The 20,535-nt window shown below is 32.8% G+C and overlaps 1 protein-coding gene and 1 non-coding gene across 5 annotated transcripts; one reads left to right on the plus strand and one right to left on the minus strand.

The window, feature by feature from the left end:
* The first annotated feature begins 2,458 nt into the window (after window positions 1-2,458).
* Window positions 2,459-8,901, plus strand: LOC146920902 (inactive poly [ADP-ribose] polymerase RCD1-like). 4 transcript variants are annotated; one of them, XR_015011944.1, is made up of 8 exons: window positions 2,459-2,600; window positions 3,057-3,113; window positions 4,839-6,085; window positions 6,533-6,774; window positions 7,122-7,225; window positions 8,037-8,168; window positions 8,262-8,414; window positions 8,522-8,901. XR_015011944.1 is itself a non-coding variant. In XM_085714340.1 (8 exons), the coding sequence occupies exons 3-8, from the start codon at window positions 4,986-4,988 to the stop codon at window positions 8,564-8,566; spliced, it is 1,722 nt and encodes a 573-aa protein (XP_085570466.1). In that variant the 5' UTR covers window positions 2,459-2,600; window positions 3,057-3,113; window positions 4,839-4,985; the 3' UTR covers window positions 8,567-8,901. The 4 variants fall into 4 exon arrangements, 2 of the variants coding, with proteins under 2 accessions (XP_085570466.1, XP_085570467.1); XR_015011945.1 differs by having other exon boundaries at window positions 4,965-6,085; XM_085714340.1 differs by having other exon boundaries at window positions 8,316-8,414.
* A 5,639-nt stretch (window positions 8,902-14,540) lies between these two features.
* Window positions 14,541-14,658, minus strand: LOC146920903 (U5 spliceosomal RNA). The gene has a single exon (XR_015013116.1). It is a non-coding gene; the product is annotated as a U5 spliceosomal RNA (small nuclear RNA).
* Between the last annotated feature and the right edge of the window lie 5,877 nt (window positions 14,659-20,535).

Genomic DNA, 20,535 nt, shown 5'->3' on the forward strand with positions numbered 1-20,535 from the left:
ATTAATTTATCTAGTAGACTCATTTTCAACTAAAATAGAATTTATTTTGTTATGAAAATTATCCAAATTTCTTGGATAATAAATATCACTGATATTTTTAATATTAGTGAGGCACATTATTATGAACAAAGAGCCCAAAAAATATCACCAATTTCTTCAATAATAAATTTTTGAGCACATTATTAAGAACAACCATTTTTTTATGAGGGTGTATTTAAAAATATTTGCGTTAGATGGGGTATATATAGAAAATCGCTCCAAAAGAGCAAAAAACAATAACAGATTTCAGCCCATTGTTTCATCATGTCAATGTTTGAGCTTTTTCAGAGAATTTTACTATATACACTCCCCAAAAAACAAATATTTCTTTATACATTTTCCCATCTTAAATTTTTTTCGAGTCCCCTACCGGCATGGGTCCTAGGCTGTTGCACCCCCTACCTATGCCCTAGGGCCGGCTCTTATTTTAACAAGAGTTCTAGGAAAATTGACATTGAGTCCTAGCAACCACACATTGATTGAAATCCATATTTTACCAAAAACCTTAGGACAATAAGTTTACGAGTATTTTTACTTCTATGTTGCTTAACCTTCATTTTTGTCAAACAGCACACCAATTCATAGTCTAGTTGTTCCTTCCTTTGAATACATGATCGAATATCTAAGTTGTGTATTTTATAGGTACATGCAGACATCTGATGTTAAAATAAACCAAAGAAGAAAGCAGGGTCCGTGAAGTTTAAAATGAATGAGCATGCATGAGCAGGGCCGGCCCATAACCCGTCGAGGCTGGGCGACGACACCGGGCCTCCAATTTTTTGGGGCCCAAAATATTTTTTTTTATATGCAAAAGACACGAAAATAATGGTTATATATCTACTAAAAGCAATTTATTTCAGTATGTGCAGCTTGCTTTAGTGGCGTGGCCACTTTTTGTTGAGTGTGAGGTCATGTGTTCAAGACCCACCAAAGTGTGATTTATAATTTTTTTTTTAAAATGGCTTATTTATTTTTTTTGGGGCCCGGAATTTTTTTTTTTTTTGCATCCCTTATAAAATTAAAACCGGGCCTATGAATTTGTTAAGACGGCCCTGTGCATGAGTGTGAACTATGAACCCTCTATGAATGTTTTTAAAGATGTGTAAAGTTTCAGAATTATTAACACATGTTTTTATTAGTTTAATTATTATTCATCGTTTGAAACTGAATGATGATAAAATCTCCAAATTTCAATCAGTCGTGTAAACTTGGTGCCAAAGAAAATATGGAACGAAGAAAATGTCTTCAAAATTGTATATGACAATAGTCTTGACAGTTTTGCATCCACTTCGTAACAATATTTAGAAAATTTAATGACTAACATGTTGTTGAAAAATATTTAATAAAACAAAAACAAAAACTGGGGATAAGAGACTTGGAAGAACAACCCCTTCAGTGAGTCGATAAACTGTGGTCAAGAAATAAAACAAAAACTGATTTTTTTTCCTCATTAAACCAAATTTTTTTAAATACAAATTGTCTAAAATATCAAAATACTATTTTATCCATGAAACATTATTACGTAAAAAAAAACTAGATACCATAAAATTTTGTCTTTTGTTATACTTTGTTTTTTTTTTTTTAAGACATAGCGAACTATTCTTCTACCTTTTACTTTGTGTTGTGTTTTTTATCAAGTTGTGTTATCTTGTTCTTATCATGTTGTGTTGTGTTTTTTCTTCAAAAAAAAAAAGTTGTGTTGTGTTGTTTTATCTTGTTTTTATTAAGTTGTGTTCTTTTTTTTCTAGGGTTATTGAGTTGTGTTATGTTATCTTGTTCTTATCAAGTTGTGTTGTGTTGTTTTATCTTGTTCTTATCAGGTTGAGTCGTGTTGTGTTGTTTTATCTTGTCCTTATCGAGTTGTGTTGTGTTATCTTGTTTTTATCCAGTTATGTTGTGTTGTTTTATCTTATTTTATCAGGTTGAGTTGTGCTGTTGTTTTATCTTGATCTTATCTCATTGATACTTATCTTTACAATATCAAACACATCTTAAAAGTAAATATTTAAATATTTTTTTGTGGTGAAATATTTAAATGTTTATTACAATGAAACAATATTTAACCCAAAAAACAAATAAAAAAAAGTCGCTCAGCACTCACCAAAGTCAATTAAAAAAAAACCATTATTACATACTTAATTAAAAAAATGGAGACATTTCTAGAAGATGAGGACGAATAATTTCAAAAAATAGAAAAAAAAAAACAATTAAAAAGATAAAACGCCAAAAATATCAAGCACCATCCAATAAGAAAACGCCGTGAGTCAACCCACCCACTTGGCGCGTGAGATAACGAAACCAATCTGAGAATCTTCATCAATAGGTTACTTGGAAAAGAGGAAAACAGTGTGAACGAACACGCACGGTATACTTCCAAACCGCCACCCTTAAAAACCCTGCCAGACCCAATCTCTCACTCAGGCGCGTCGTTTTTCATACCTTTTCTCCACCGCCTCGCTTCCATCTAGGGTTAGGGTTCATCGTTCCTTTTCATAAACCTAACTTCTCCAATATCTAAATCCATGAATAAAATTCCCATGGTCAAAATTTGAGACCAAGAGGTAATTGAATTGAATTTATCTTCATGATTTTCAGTTTTGATTTGGATAATTGATTAATTGTTCGTTATTATGATTATGATATGTTGATTTTTGAAATTTCTGAAATTTATGAATTTTTTGTGTATGTTGTTGACTTTATCGGTTTGAGCTTGGAATTTTCTAGATCGGCGTTGATTTCGATTGTTATGAGTTTCTGTATCAATTTTATCGTTTTTCGTGATTTTTTTAAGCTTAATTTTGTTGCTGGAAGTGAATTATAGAGTTTTTTTTTTCCTCTATTGATCTGTTGATTCGGTGGTAGATTAGGGATTGGTTGTTGATAGATAGTACTCCCTAATCTATATTATAATTTAATTAACCTGAAAAATGAATCTTTGCATGTTTTTTGTTTTTTTAATTTTGTAAAAAGCTAAGCTTTGTCTGATTTGTATTTTATCTTTTTGATTTTGTGATCAGGATTATAGGTGTTTTGGAGAAAAGAATGTACAATATGGAGGGTAACTGCAGTGCTTGGTATGCATAATTTTGGTTGATATGCTTTTAGTTAATTGTGGGAGTTCTTAATTTCGGTTGATATATGAATCTCTTGTTGTTTTTAGTTTGGTTGTTATGTTTTACTCTTTGGATTTGAGTACTGATACAGTGATACTAGTTTTCTGATTTGTATGCTATACTGCCCTTTTTATGGATTGTGGATACTTCTATGATGTTTTTGGTTTTAGACTTGATCATCCTCAAGACTGTCTTATATGGCTATTGGTTAAACTAAGGATGGATTTGTTTAAGCTTTAAAAGAATGATTTTGTTTTAAAATCTGAAGCTATTTTCCGTTTGTTGACTTTCATAAAAGTCACTTTTTTTTTTAATGAAAATGATAAAGTGATATTTATTTTTTTATTCTAACTTGTGTTATAGTCAATATGCTAAGATAGTTTATTTATTTATTTATTTTTTGATAAAAGAATATGTTAAGATCTATCTTATTGGACAACTATAATTTGTTATTTTCGTTAGTTTCCTTTTTGCGCTCTCTTTGATCTTATTTTATGTTCATTGTGTACATTTAACTATTTGATTTTGTCAAATGTTTTAAAATAAGCATGTTATAAGCTTTTTTAAAATGTAAGTAAATGTTGACCACGGAATTACATAGCAACAAGTTTTAAATTTATATTGGAATTTTTGGTGTTTGATCATTAATATAACTTCAAACAAACATGTAATAATCTGTCTACAAGATTGTTAGGATATTATTTTGCTTATTCATTTTTGGACTTTTGAGAAGTGAGATACTAATTCTTGTGTTGAAAAATACTGCTGTATTTACATTTTTGGCAAAATCGAATTGTCCCTGTAATTGGATAGTAGATAGTTCTATGTCCATCAGATGTTTAATTTCTAGAAGGGTCAACACAGAGCATCTTCTAAAATATTTTGTTTTTGCATTGTCGGATCTGTTTTCACCGTTTGAATAGTAGCTTGTGACCTTATCATAAGGTCTATAAACTTTAAAGGCTTTGTTTGGAAGTTAGGAGGGACAGGTAGGGAAAAAGAGTGTCCATCAACCTTTTGGGGGTGTTTTTGGAGGGGAGGGGAAGTCTTGTAACTAGTATTTTCTTTGTTCGTAAAGAGAGAGAAATGTTTTGAATGTGTTTTTAAATCCTTCCAACGTGTATTTTGTGAGATCACTATGCAAGGTGGGAGATTATCCTCCCTTCCCCTTGCTCATCCCTTTCTCCTCAAATCCCTTCCCTCCATTTCTCCACCAACTCCCAAACAAAGCCCAAAGGTTAAATGGGGTGGCTGAGTGTGTTAGTAACCCTGAATAAATTGCTCTAGGTTCTTATTGAACTACATCGTTAAGCTGCTATGTTTCACCTTTTATAGCAGCCGACATGGTGCCTGAAACTTAAGAAAGCATGTGTCTTTCTCCTTACAATATACTCCTACTGATTAATAAGAATAAAGAAATATCGACCAGACGACTAATTAAAGTATTCGATGCTATACTATTAATCTATGGACTAAGTATTCTTGGACATAATTAAATCTCTTATCTTCTTGGAGATGGTGTTTTTTAGAATTTCACCTGGAAGCTGAAGTGCTTTAGACTGATTGTTTTGTCACACATGTAATACTTCTATTGATTAATTTATTATTCATCATGTCAACTTTACAAATCATGTGTATGTGATCCTATTCATTAGTTCCATATTCCCAATTTTTTTAATTATCCAGGGAGTTCCAAATATTCTTGATGTCATGCTCCTCACCCTCACCAGCACAGTTTGTTTGAAACTTCCCAAGGACCAGAATTCTGTTTGGTTGCTGCACCTGAGCTTTTATATTTGAACTTGTTTATAGATATTGATCTAGTAGATAAACATGGAGGCAAACAACGGAAAGGCATCGGATAGGGTTGTGCTTAATCTGAAGCGGAAACATGCTTCTCCACATGCTACATGTCCAAACGGAGATCTGCGACCAGTGTTACCTCGCTGGGCATCACTTGTATCTCCAAGAAACGAAGTTGTCAAACAGATGAAATTGAACAGTTACAAGAGCAAACCGACGAAATCAGAGACTCATATTGGACGGTCATTGGTTAGATATTATATGAATTATAAGAAGAGTGGACGCCCAGAACGTTTGATGGTCTATCAAAATGGTGAATGGAAGGACTTTCCTCAGAATGTTGTTGACTTGGTTAGGAAAGATTTTAATGCGAAGAAAGCAACTGTGGAGGTAGAGTTACATGGCCATCATCTTGTGCTGAATTTTTTGCACATGTATCAGATGAATTTGAAATCTGGTTTGCAGCGCCCTATTGCTTGGATTGACGAGACAGGGTGCTGCTTTTTCCCTGAAATTTATGCTGATTCTGATGAAGAGCCTTATGATCCCTGCAATCAGGATAGTGGAGAAAGTCAGGAATCATTGTTCCAAGATCCTAATGATATTAAATTACATTTAGAAATTGAAATAAATGGAGTCGATGCTTCCAAGTTGGGGGAGTGCACAGGGGAGTCCAATGTTATAGTTAAGCATACTCAAATTGATGCTAAACAAAATGATTTAGAAATTGAAGATAGTAGCAATAACATGGGAAATGGAAATGTTGGTGAAGCCGTTGAGCAAAATAAAAATATAGTTGGTAGTGCAGTTGTATATGGAAGGTTGGATTTGGATACTGTACAGAAGATGTTTCTTAAGGGAACTAGTAGTTTTGGTAGTGCTGACATAGTTGAGATTTACCCCTTCTCAAGTACAGTGATGCAATCACGATTGGAGCTGTTTGAGAAGCAAGCTGAAATTACGAAAAATTGTCGTGGGGATGCTAATGTTCGATATGCTTGGCTTGCTTCTTCTAAAGGAGAACTATCTACTATGATGAAGTGTGGGCTTGGTCATTGTGGAATATCTACATCTAAATGCACACATGGCTTTGGTGTTCATCTTGCAGCTGCTACCTTTCCTTTTGCCAGGTTTAATTTCTAATCATCAAATTTAAACAATAAAATCTTTTCAGTGCTAGTAATATTGTTGAAGCAAATATGAATAGAAATTCAATAGTTTTTTCCTTTGGTTTTTACACAAGTATTTATTTAAGGATGGAGTTCTACTAATATATCTCTGCATGGTGTTTTTTTGTTTTTTACCACTTCTATTATTGTCAATTGTCAATATATTTTTTCCTTGAAAATGTTCTATAATACTAAAAATTTGATATTTTTAATGCATTATGAATGTTCTATATTACTGTCAATTGTCAATATATTCTCTTAAAAAAAAAGAACCTTTTTCCCCATATTTATACATCAATGTCTTTTTTACATTCTACTTTAGTACTTCATCATTTTATCAGTTATGTACTTTTTTTTATTATTCTGTTGTAATGGAAAGAAAGGGATTCAAGTTTGGCTTATTTACAGTGCTAGTCATTGTGATATTGACGAAAATGGGGTTCGACACTTTGTCTTTTGCCGTGTAATAATGGGGAATATGGAGCTTCTCCGTCCTGGCACTAGACAGTTTCGTCCCAGTAGTGGTGACTATGATAGTGGGGTGGATGACATCCACAATCCAAGATACTATATAGTATGGAATATGAATACGAACACCCACATCTGTCCAGAATATGTTGTTAGTTTCAAGGTCTCTTCTGCTGCTGAAGGTGAAATATTGTTCCTTTATTTCTTTTATGTCTTCTATTTTTTTACGTTTTCCTAACAAAAAATAAGATCCTTTCCATTTTCGTTTATAATATTGGTACTTGATGAGTTAATCAGAGGCTAACTTGTTGATATATGATTCGGTTCATTCCATTTGGATGGAGGGTTTCATCCCTAGCATGTTGATTTCTCCTTCTGGTTGGGCACTTGAGCTCCTTCATATTTGACAGATCACTTCATGTCTGGTCAATGACGTAGTCATCTGTTTCCCCTGCCAAGCTGTACGAGTGCCCTTCCTTTTGGAAACTTGTTTCTTTCTTGATCACTGATATATAATGCATTTTTACAGGCCTTCTTTTAGGAAGTAAGACTAAGAATAATATTTTTGGGGTTAACTCAGCTAGCCGAAGTCCTAAAATCTTGTCACGTTCAGAATCTTCTACAGTAGACACTGTAAGTTCTTCAGTATTTTGAGCATAACCTCCGATGCCAAATTTCCTTTGTAAAAAGCAATGCATTTATTATATTTAACTGCCACTTTCCTTTTTTCATATATATTAAGTTTTTACTTTGTTAAAATTTATTATTATCCTTGATATTAAGATAGCCAATGTGTTTCATCTTTTATATAAGTAGCAAGTCTTCAGAAGGATAAATTCCAGAATATAGAGGAATTGATAATTTAATAAAAGGTGAAAGCATGTTGCTTACTACAATGCTAAGAAAAGTTGACGCAGAAGTTAGTTTTTGAGCTCAGATAAGTTCTAGATATGCAGGCATAATTAGGGTTTTGGAGGAAAAAAATTATTTAGATGGGACAGGAGATTGATTTAAATTCCAAGTGACTGCATTGATAAAAGGAATGGTGGTGATAATGATGTGATAGCTATGTATCACATGATATACTCTAGCTAGTCTTGTCTGAAATAATATTATACGTACTGCATAAATATAAAAATTTATGATTAATACAAGTTTATTTTAATAAAATTCTGAGAAGGCTTTCATATAGATTTCTGACTCATCATGGTTTTGAAGGTTCACTTTATAGTTTTTACTATCTAAGCAATCTAGGTTTCAGTCGGATAAAAAAGTATCAGTTCACGGTCGAATGTGTGTGTGTTAGCGTGTTAATGCTAAATGCAGAACACTTTATGTTCTTTTAGATTTTGAATTTGCTTTTGATTTGAAATCTTATATTGTTAAGACTTGTTGTCAATTAAAAAAAATGTCGAATCAATTTTTGAATTCTGGGATACCTCAGGGAATAGCATCTGGTTCGCGTAGAGGTCCAACATCCCCTTCAATGCCTTTTCCTGTGCTTATTGATGCTCTCAGAAACAAGGTTTCTGCGAAGGATATGGAAGTTATCAATATGCATTATCTGCAATTCAGGGTATGTAGTGTAAAACTAGCTTTGCTGGATGTCCGTCTCTGTCTTAATTGATATCTCTAATATAAGTTGTCATTGTTTTCTGGTAATTACCAGGCAAAAAGGATGACTCGCTAATATAAATTGTCATTGTTTTCTGGTAATTACCAGGCAAAAAGGATGACTCGTGATGATTTTGCGAAGAAGTTGAGGTTGATTGTGCGAGATGATGCTCTCTTGAGAGCTACAATAGTTGGCCTTCAAAGCAAGGTACTTTTCTCAAAGGCTTTAACTTTTTTGCATGGGACTCCAGTGAATGGTTTATCTGCTACATGGTTATGCCTATACCTCCTAATTGTTTAAACGGTTTCTTGCAGATGCCCTCCCAACCATCTCGTGCGATCAAAATGGAACCTTGTTAAGTATTGGGAGATGATCTTATCCGTCTTAATGTGGAACACTCTGAACGAGAGATGAACATGTGAATATTGTTGGCTCTTGGGATTACTGTCTGCTTTAAAATGTTATTTTGTTGTTATGAACTTCATTTGAATTGTTTTTGATCAATCTGTGATGAACTGTCCAGCACAATAGTTCAAACCTTAAAATTAGGCGTTTATGATAAAGCTGTTTGGATATTCCATATTGTTTTTGGTACTTGAGTTTGTGCTGTCACTTTGCGCCGTAGATTGTTGGATAGAAAAACTTATGAGTAGTTTGATGCATTTTATAAAAATTGTATCTCCATTGTTTGCTACTTCGATAGCTACAGAATTTCATATTGTTTAATCGGGTACGAACTGTTATACACAGATATAAATCATGTCCTCTAGTATATTTTTTTTCTCCTCTAGTATACAATGATAAAACTAATGTCTATAAATCTTACACTAAGCAAAACAAAAATATAAATCACTCTCTCTATACAGAGGATATATCTAAAAGTAATGCTAGCTCTTTTGAGCACTCACTTTGTTGAAAAGTGAGTGTTGTTAGCATTCTCTATAGGGTTTAAACTACATGTTAACGAAACTGTGAATAAAAAATAGCAAAAAATATGTATTCAATTTTTATTATATTAAAATAGACCTGCAATACCATTTTTTTTTTTCCGAAGTGTGTTAGATTATTATTTTTTTAGTTAGATTATTGGAAATTAAAAAATATTGAGAGATTAAAGTGTAGATTTTAACATAAGAGGGGAGAGGAATGTAATTGAAGCTTCTATTAGGGGAGGGGAGAGGAGTGTATATTCTAACATAAGAGGATGATGTAATTCAAACATCTTTTAGGAGAGTGTAATTTACTCTTGTTATTTGAATAAAATCATCAAGAAGTTGTGAGTCTGAGTATTGTAATCTATAAAGATCAGTGTCTAGCGCACACAGTTTTTCTTTTCATTACTGAATACCGTAACAAAAGGATTTCCAACAATCGTGGGACTTAATTCAAAATAAGTCGTCAGATTTAATTGTAATATTTTTCTGGTCACAATTTCATTTTATATTTTTTTTTTCATGCTTGATGTAGTGTCCCAAAATTAATATTTATATTTAATTAATTTGAAAATTGCTCGAGTACTTTAGATACTCTTATATCATCTCCAATGACTTGATTCAGTGGTAAAATGACATATATCTTTGATTTAGTGGATATATATGCTTAATCAAAAGCATGAGCTTCAACTTTATTTATTGCTTATTTTGACTCTTTTGTGTTTGAGTTGCATCCATAGGAAAAACTTATATGGACATTTTTCATTTGGGGTTAAGAAATTGAAGTGGTGAAACTAATTAATAATTAGAGGAATTAAGTAGATAACCAAAGGTTTAAAAGGTCAATTTAAATAGAAAAACCAAGGATAGTAACCAATTAATTAAAAATATATTTTATCTTTAGTGTATACATTTAATTTATATTGTTTTTAATATTTTTTAAGCCTATTTATTGATTCAACATGTTAAGAATATACACCTTCCGGTCACTATTATAAATAAAAATCTACTTTTAAGGTTTATTCATTAAATTATTTATGATGTGAATATTTTCTAATAATTTGAAAGTGTGAATAAATTCAGTAAGTATAATTTTTTACTTCATAGATGCTATGTCAATTTTAAAGAATAAAAATTTCAGCTTAAATATATTCTAATAATTTGTTGGCATAAATATATCAAGCTATGATCGTTGTGAAATGAACAAAATAGAAGCAGTAACAACAAAATTATCAACATTTTCTTCAAAAAAAAAAAAAAAATTATCAACATTAACAATTATGCTAGAAAGTGGCACCTCTACATATCAAATCACTCGATACACATTTCGCCCCCATCAAAAAAAATAAAAATGCTAAAACGAAAAATTAAAAATAGAAAGCAAAGAGGAAGAGATTTACACATTTACACTAAATGAAGAGTGAAGACGCAAACAGAAGAGATTTACAAAGCATGGCTACCTTTTGTTGATAATTCTTTGAAAATACCGGTCTTGTTTAAGGATCTTATGGTTTGCATTCTATATTATGTGTTGAGAAAAAGTTGAACCATCAAAATATGTAGAATAGAGAGTTTCATACCTTTCAATAGATGATAAATGTAAGGAACCAAACGACATATGTTGTATGGATGAATTTTGAATGAACAGTCTAAAAACTAATGAAGAGGAAAAAATAATTTGTGTATTTTTAGTTATGAATTTACAACAAATTTCTTTTGCCACAAACCATTCTCATTCATCATCTTTTGAAATAGAGATCGTTCTAGACTTCTAGTATCATTAATCAAATGAGCATCCGTAATCAAAACCGTCTTATTTCTCGTCACTACATTTTTGTAAAACAAGTTATCAAAAATCGTTGGTGTTTCATAAAAAAATATCAACGGGTTTCTAACTATTGAATTGAGAGAGGAAAATGAAATTTAGGTGAATATACCTTCCATTAATAATAAAATGTGATTACAAACTATATGAATCGAGAAAAATGATTTAAGGCTAATTATTTATTTTTTTAGCAAAAACAGAACTAATTCATTTCATTAAAGAATAACGGGTACAATGTAGATGGTACATCATGAAAAATATGAGGACTAGGGCGAGGTAAGGAAGTTCTAGCTATGTTATGAATTACCCTATTTACTTGCCTCTTGACATAGCTCGCAATAAAATTATTGCGAGATGACAATATATCCTTACATCTAGAAATAATAACTTTGAACTCATTGTTTGGAGCAGAGTTGGAGTTAATAGCATCAACAAGTAACCTACAGTCGGACTCAAAGATAACAAATGGCATGTCACAATTAATAGCAATGTTTATAGCCCCAAATAAGCCTAGCGCTTCAGCTTCTGGAGGAGTAGAACAGAAATAGGAATATTTCGAGAAGCCTGACAACAAAGCCCCAGAGGAATCTCTAAAGCATATGCCAAGACCCGTAATAGTGTTGTTGTTAAAGAGTGCACAATCCACGTTACATTTCACCATGTGAGGCGAAGGTTTTTCCCACAATTTTTTTTGATGTGTACCTTGACTCGGTTGCCTTTCTTTTTGCATATACATCCATCCATTCTTGGAGAGAATGTTTAGCCCACAGCATAATAGTTTCTAAAGGTGTGTATGTGCCTTCCCATAACTTGGAATTTTGACTTTTTCACATACTCGAGAAAATCATGGATATGCCATATCTTTGTTGCTCAACCGGGATTTGAGGCTAATTTATATAATGGAAACCTTAACTAATAAATAATAAATTAAGGAATCTAAGTAAAGTGAATATTCAATTGAATTATAGAAATTAAAACTAAGGATAGACTTTATTCAATAACTGCGGTGTCTTAAGATTGTTAAAATTCATTAACTACTAATCCAAATCAAAAGTAACTTAAAATTAAAAGAATTAAACGTGCAATGAAGTGAGTCAAATGAAAACATGACACGTGGTCAGTAAGCAAAAGTGTCTTGTCTTGGTAGACAAGTTAGAATACTTCTAGAACCTTCATTTCACTCACTCAGTCTCACTACAAACCCTAAAATCAAGCGATAAAAAATCCCAAAAAAATCTCACACTGTCAAGTTTCAATGGCATTTTCACGCATCCTCTCTTCCTTCTACCGCTCTTTCAAGGCTGCCGTGCCTACAAAGCTCAAGAACAAGGAAGAAGATGAAGATGAAGAAGATGATCTCATTGTTCATCATGTTGATGTCGAGTGAATGAATGATCTAGCTTCAGTTTGGTTTTAGTGAGCTGAGATGTACAAATCCCTGTTTGTAACAGCAATTTCAGGATTTGACCTTAATTACCAATATTATATATATGATTATTATGATTAACAACTTCATTTGCTCATAAACGACTCTATTAAAATACATTTTAGTAAAATAGCCCTAATTACATTCAATCAACCCCAATGCCAAACCTTAAATTCCCTTCCTATGCGAAAAGCACAATGAGTTTTAACGGAAGCATAAACAACTTGTTCATCACTGAGACCTTCTACGCTCCAATCGCTTATCATAACGTCTTCTTTCAGCTGCACCCTGAATCCAAGACATTTTTTAACCGTGTCATCCACCGAGTAATTCAACAACCGTTCCTCCCACGGTGTGAGAACAACAGGATTTATGAACATCTCCAACGCGTGCTTCGACGACTTCAGATCTTTGCGAATAATTTAGGTTTTTGAACCCCGGGAATCCAATCTTACAATCCTTCATGAAAACACGGAGACAATCCGGTATTGTAGCTGCGTGAGCAAGCTGGAAAATGAGGCAGCAATGACCAATGCAGAACTGCAACGTGTTTACATCGGGATCCATGTGTCTTTTTAAACAATCCTAATGCCATGATTATGCACACATTGTTGATACCTGAATTGGATTAGAGAATGGTGTCTTATTCTATTGGATTGTGTTTCTGAATTTCTAATATAAATTTTTCTTGACAACATTGTATCCTAGAAGTTGTTAAAGGTTTGGCCATGAAGTGTCATTTTCTCAAGTAGATATGTAAATGTGTGTATCAATCGTGCTGATGTTGAATTGGAAAAAACTGAGTATTGCGCTAAAGCCTCTCGGTTTTTGTATTGGCGTGTTTTTTTTGGTTAAAGTTGCCTTTGAGTAGCGATGAGTTAACAACAGTAACAGTACAATGCATTGCAAGTTAACATTACATATTCACTGTATAAAAATTTCCCTTCCTAATCTGACAGACATTGTATGAGTAGGATACATTCAGCAAAGAATCATCAGCCGAAAGGAAATGGTGGGCTTCAAACGATAAAATCTCTACTGATCAGTATGCTAAGTATGCCTTGGAAATGTCGCGTTCTATAGAAAATTAGAAGATATGCGTAAATATCTATTCAAGAGTAAGTGTCTCATTTATCTACAGGTTCTTGGATGCCCTTAACAGTTTGCTGGATGGTTCTTCTAACAATGCAAAATTTGAGGGTGATTGTTGAGCTATTAATGGAATTGGATCGTATCTATTATTCAAGTTAGCCAATCTGATATCTGAACTTGTTAAATGCATAACTCCTCTTTCTACTACTTTGGTACCACTCATTTTTTTCTTACACCTAAGTTATGAACTTCTTATTCAGCTTCAATCTGTGGCATGTGAGGAGATGGATAATAAGCTTCTTCAACTAAATGCATAGCAGAAATCAAGAGTACTTGGAAAGCTTTTCGATATAGTTTATCAGGAATGAATGGAATTTTAAGGAGTGTTATATGTTTGGTAACATGGTTTATTTCATTGCAGTTACCAAAACTAAAGACACTTCTTTGAATCTGAAGAGTTCATGCCATGAAAAATCCTTGTTTCGGATAAGAAGCAGAAGAAAAGATTTGCATCTGAAATGTTCATGCCATGAACAATAAAAGTCTTAAATCACTCGTTCAATCAGAGTAGCAAGGTCTTCTGTTTCAAATACCAAATGAACAAGCAATCAAACTAGCAGTGGTGCATGGCCAGTAATTGAGGAGGCAACTTCGTCTGCTTTAATTTTAAGAACTTGCTTCTTTGACTAATTAAGGTAGAAAACATCTTTCAATGTTAATATGCCAACTAATTTGAATGATTTGATCAATTCAATGAGAGGAAAATGATACAACTAATGAAATGAATAAATGTTAATATCACACTTCCTAACACAGTCTATTATATATTGGTTAAACTTCACAGAGTTCTACCAACTTTATTTGGTATCTACGCATTTTAGTAGGATTTATTTGAATTTCAACAAATAGAAATGAGTGTGTTTGGTGGCTTAAATTAAAATGAAAGAGTTGAAATTTATCACGTTCATGATGGTTAAACTATAAACATAAATATAAAAATAAAAAACCTGCTTAGAAAGAGCAAGATTAGAATAGGAAAATATTGAACTAAAATTGCAGAGCCCTCTGTGAAGAGGACTCTCCCAAAAACTAGCATATGCCACTGTTAGCAACGCTCACACGGTATTCTTTAGTAAAAGGCGAAAGAATAATTCACTATGTGATCATCACACGGCTCCGTCCTTTTTTTTTATACGTGAGCTGCATATTTTAGTTTATGAATTGGTCGATGTGGGACTTTATCAGACACCCACCGGTTCTCACATATTTCCCCTCTTCGCTCCTCAACACATTTATTTGACATGTTTAATCTTTTTCTCTTCGATTTCATGCGTTTAAAATCATTTTAGTTTTCTGCAATATCTCAAAACTGGAACATTAAACATTCAATGAAGCTTTTCTTCCAAACGAAAGAGACCAAGATACATAGGCTTCTCTCTCCCCTTGGTGGTTGGAACGCAGGCGATACAAAAGTTGAGAGATAAAATATCAAGGTAGAAGCCACAAATTTCAACAGCATGCAGAATACCCTCTTTTGTCCTGGCCATTGTTAACATACAAAATGACTAGTGCTAAGAATAACATGGCATTGCAAAAACTACTATCTCCGGAACGTTACTGATTTCCAATAACAGATCATTATCATCCATAAATCAAGTCAGCATTGGTGTATGAAGTTATGCAATCATTTCAAAGTCTAATACATTAGCCTAAAGATATTATACAGAAATAAAACAAAGGCATATAAAGTAAATCAATTCTCACTAGGAAATGGAATACACTTTTAACTACATGGTTTTTTGTTTTCCTCTGAGAATTGTAATGGCAAGTCAACATGTGTGATCATACTTTAGAGTTTGTGCAAGCCCAAACCAAAAGGTGTTACATGCTCACTACAAACCAGCCACTTGCTTCAGAGTAGATCAGGAACCGAAGACATGAAATTACGCCATGCGTCATTGAAGGAAAAGTTTTCTACAATAAAAGGATGGCTGTAGTTACACTATAAGAAGCTGTTTCTACAAAGGGTAAATGTGATGTTACAAAATGTCTCTGCTAGCTAAAGCTAAGGGTGTGTTTGGATTGAGGGTTTAGGAGGGGAAGGGAGGGGAGGGTTTGTTTTTCTTTTTTAAATTACTGACTATATAATATGTTTTTCTAAAATAAATTAAGTGTGATTAAAGTATTATATGATTGTTTATCATGTTAATATGTTAACTCTTTAAAAAACATGTCATAGTGTCCGTAATTTAAAAATGAAACATAAATCCTCCCCTCCCTTCCCCTCCTAAACCCTCCATCCAAACAAACCCTAAATGTTCTCATCTGTACCAAACTGTCAGAAGTAGAATGAGTAAAACCAACTGGGGTAAGCATATGGCCGGGTTAACCTTCACAGGAGAGAAATGGTAATGCATGCATCAGATACATCAATGGCAAAGTTATATCAATCTTTCATCCCTAACTTGATATTCTGGACTTGCTGATAACTCTAGCTTATGCTCTTCAACGTCTTTTAAAATTGTCAGCAAGTTTGACCTATAAAATTCACACTTCCTTTAGCTCGGTCAAGTTGACATGTTAATTTCTCAATTATTCTGTTCTGGTCATCCTACAACAAAGATACATACATTGTTAGAAACAAAACTGGAGAAAATGAAAATGTATTTCGATTTGGGCGAGGGAGGGATGGGGCCACAGAACTGACAGAAGCTAAATCAAACAGTATACAAGTAATTTCACTGTACATACTAAAGTAAGCATGCATTATGTAATTCTTTAGAGGAGTATCAACCATAGTTTTAAAAACCAAACCAGCTGCTAAGACCAGGAACCGGACCGGAACCATGACCGGTCCGGTCATTGTGTTGGACTGTTTGTTTTCAAACCTATTAGAATTTGGTTAGACTAGTAGAAATCGTGTTAACCAGAATGACCTAGCACGGTCCGGCTCAAAGAAAATCAGCCACGGCTATTTTTAGAAAAATTTGTACTAGAGGGACAGAAGTTATAAGAGATTTGGTACATTGAGAATTATAAGAACGATTTAGACCGTAGCTACATGAAACGGTGATAGGGACAGAAGTCACAATGTATAAATATTATTCCAGCACCAAGAATGGTGACTTAGTCTAACAAGGTTAAGCCCTCTTGGTAACCAGACGCTATCTTTGTTTTCTTGAAACTTAATGTAGACGTATTGTGTGTATTACGTCAGTACAGGAGTTTAATTTGATTAGGATTTTGTTTCAGTTGAAACTTTCTTGGTCTATATCAACTAGATTTCTACTAACTTCGGATGATTCATTCCTAACATTCCAGTCTACTACAGTATATACTAGAGAACATGAGAGTATGCTAGAACATGAGAGTTTCAGTAATTGGTCGTTTCATATTCCCTCAATGATTTTTTTCCTTATTTGATTAGGAACTCGAAAATTGCATTAGTATAGTATAAATAAGGATTTATTGTTTAGTATTTTTGTATCAAATCATAATCATCAATCATAGCAAACCATATTCATAATTCAAAGTGTTTATTCTTTACCCTCTCTCTCTCTTTTAGGTTAAACATAAAATCAAATTCAAGTGTTCTTAGGTTAAAAAAAAAAAAGTTTCAAGTGAAAATGACATCTTTTAACATATTTTAAAAGTTTGCCTTAACAAAAATAATATTCTGAGATTGAATATTTTATTAACGTTTATTGTACTTTACCGGTACCAATTTGGCGGAAATAACAACTCATCAGCATCAAATTACATATTCTCGGAATGAATGAGAAGATAGAAGAACTATGGAGAGAAGTACGAGAATTAAGTTTAGGAAGCAACAGAACCATAGAACGGTTAGAATCTCCGCCAACACTCCAATTTTAGGATAACTTATGAAAAGAACATAGATCTTAAATACAGACAGTTTGATTTTACTTGACGTTTTGTTACACATAAGTACTTATATGATAAGCGTCTATGCTATAAGTGTTGAATTAAGTTCTTTATGCAAACAAGGTCACTGCCAAAGGTTTTAGCTTTTGGAATTGAATCCATTTGGGGTGTTGTGGATATTTATTTTTTTTTGTAGGATACTAGAGAGTTTGATTTGGAACTTGAGAAGCCGACTAGGTATGTGCCTTGGTGTAGTGTGGACCCTTTTCCTTCTCTGGAGAACTTGGAGGATGAGATTTCAAGGTTTCCTTTATACTTCAATGGCCCTTCACCGTTTGAGTGTACTGTTAAGGCTGGGGAGATTCTTTACTTGTACGATTCCCTTCTTTTCCTTTGCATCATGTATCTGTTTTTCTTAATCTTTCTTCTGTTGAATGATATTCTCAATATTTTATTTACATGTAAGAAGAAAATGATGCAGCATTGCTCGGCATATTCCCCCGGTTTTTATGCTATTGCAAATTCATACCATAGTGTGATACCATAATATTCATGATTAAGCAACTTGGCTTTCCAATATGTCATGTCATGCTTATGATACATGCGATCTTTCTGTCATGCCATGCTTATTGTAAGGATCAATCCTCCTCTTTTCTGGTCCATATCCAATGTTAATAAGAAAATTTGACACAAGTTTTATGCTATGCAATTTAACATTAAGTATGCTTATTTCAACTTTTTACAATCTATTGATTACCAATCTCCTATGAGTCCAATGATGCCTGAGAAATTGTGCGAGGAGATAGATTTTGATCCTGATGAAGATGATCCTGATTTTGATTTGATCAAAATCATATGAATTTAAAATAAGAATTTACTAATCTATGATAGCCTACTAATTTTGATTCTTTACTTTGTGCATGACACCAAACTTGCATTCAAACAGATGCAGGACACATACTTTCACTATAGGTCAATTGTTGTAATTGAATACCTCTTGCTACAATATCTATATTAAACAAAAATGCAACTAAAACTTTTTGTCCCTTCGTTTGATCAATTGAATGTGAATTTTTTAATGAACAATTAGCCTAATCAATGATTATTGTTTTGGCTGTCCCTTTGAGGAGTATTTTTCAAGTATCATTTGCAAAACTAATAAAGGTTATAGAAGGGAAGACATGGTGCTGCTAGTAGAAAGAGACTATAGTATACTGGAATTAGATGCTGGATGAAAACGCACAATAATGTGAATGTAAATAAGTTTGATTTGTTAGTAACTAGAGGCTATTTGTTTTAGAACATTTGGAATTGCAGTTTTATCTTTTACCATGTAAGATTGTTGATATTTGTTCAGGAAGCTTAGAATAGAATTTTATGACAACTTCGTTAAAATTTAATGAAATATATGCTTAATTAGTCAAGAAATAAGATAAATGTGATGGTACACCTTTATAATTCGCAAGAACTGTATATATGTTTAGAATTTTTTTTTAGGGGAATATGTTCAGTATTTATTAATATAGTTTTGATCAAAAGTATTTATAAATAAAGAGAAACCAGTTTTAGTCCATGCAATTTATTTTTCCTCTTTGCACCCTTAAAAAAATTGACGTACTTGACAAAGACGGAAGTGGCACAAATGACTTAGACTACATTAGAGGTGTAAATGGTTTGGATGAGATCGATGAATTCGAAAAACCCAACCAAAACGAAAATTATCCGATCTTAATTTTCTAATTCGGATAGAAAATTGAATCGAGATGGATAAAAAAAATTCTTCGTTTTCAATTTTGAAATCCAATAAATCGATGAATCAAATTGATAAGTTTACTAAATTTAGTAAGCTCACAATGACTTAGCTCAAACCCAAAAGATAGAAATATATAAGAATAATCAAATCTTCTCCCCGTTTATTTGCACGATGAGAAAGAAATAATTAAATATAACAAATGACGGGTTTATTTTGTAATTGAATTTAAACATTCCAGTATTTTACTTTTAGTATTTAAAAAGTAATTATTTTCGCTATTAAACAAGTCAAATTGTATATCATTGATTTATTTTAATTCGGTTCCACTTATGAATAATGTTGAAAATTGTACCTAACCAAGCTTATGTAAATTTGGTCTGTTTGAACATTTTTCAAACTAAACACTGATTCAAACTTAACCTTTACACCCCTAAACTACTTAATACTCATAGCATATGATTAATTAGAGACTTTAATTCTTCTTATGCAACGGAATTAAACTGTTTGTTCGTAGACAAAGTGACAAATATCATTGAAACTTACACAATTAATATTGGTATTGTCAGTTGAATTATGTCTAAACCTTAACTCCTCTAATCAACATCTGATTCATTATTTTTATTACAGAATAATTTTAAAATCGTATAAAAGTAGTATGAATCCTTGTTGCAACCACTCTCTCCTTTCCTAGACGCGAATTCTTCAATATCGGGTGGTACGTCCGTTTCCATACCAAACCCACTCTGCTCCCTCATTTCACTCCAAACCCCTTCTCCACTATCATTCGAGTGTTAAAAAATGGTGTACCCAAAATTACTCTCACTCAACTTATCAATGTGCATTGACCCTGGGATTTTGTTTGCGGATTATCAATAGTGAATTAATGCCTTTGACCTTTTTCTAGAACTGATTTTGGCATTACTATCAAGGAACAAGGTGGGAGATCATAGAAGAAGAGGAAGGGGGGATTCTGAGTGAGTCTTTGGTAGTAGTAAGATGGGTTCGACTTTGTAATAATTGGGTATGATATTTTCGTCATTATGATAACTTATCCTGTCCGTGAACAAATTTTTGTACCATGGTTTAGGTAAAAAAATTGGAGTTTTGTCCAACCCCTTTTTTGTCCAGTCTCATGGTCAACTTTCAATGCGAATATTTTTTTTTCCCTGTCTATTACCTCATTTTATTGCAAATCAAACACACCCTAAGACTGAATTCCACTATATACGCAGAGACTAAACATATATTTTAACCTTTGCAAAGTAATCCATGATATTTCATAAACCGTTATGTTAAGAAAACTTGTAATTCAAAATAAAGGAATAAGAACTTAATTTAATTTCATCTCCCACACCTCACTCTCCTTCATCCTTTACTTAATGAAAACTCCATATGTCGTAGTTTAATTGACGTGG

This window comes from Medicago sativa, chromosome 5, assembly GCF_051527215.1.
Source record: "Medicago sativa cultivar Bolivia chromosome 5, Bolivia_mono, whole genome shotgun sequence".
NCBI lineage: Eukaryota > Viridiplantae > Streptophyta > Magnoliopsida > Fabales > Fabaceae > Medicago > Medicago sativa.

Coding starts and splice junctions, on each gene's coding strand:
- LOC146920902 (XM_085714340.1), top strand. CDS start 4,986: ATGGAGGCAAACAACGGAAAGGCATCGGATAGGGTTGTGCTTAATCTG. Junction 6,775..7,121: donor GGTCTCTTCTGCTGCTGAAG/GTGAAATATTGT, acceptor GCATTTTTACAG/GCCTTCTTTTAGGAAGTAAG. Junction 7,226..8,036: donor AATCTTCTACAGTAGACACT/GTAAGTTCTTCA, acceptor GGGATACCTCAG/GGAATAGCATCTGGTTCGCG.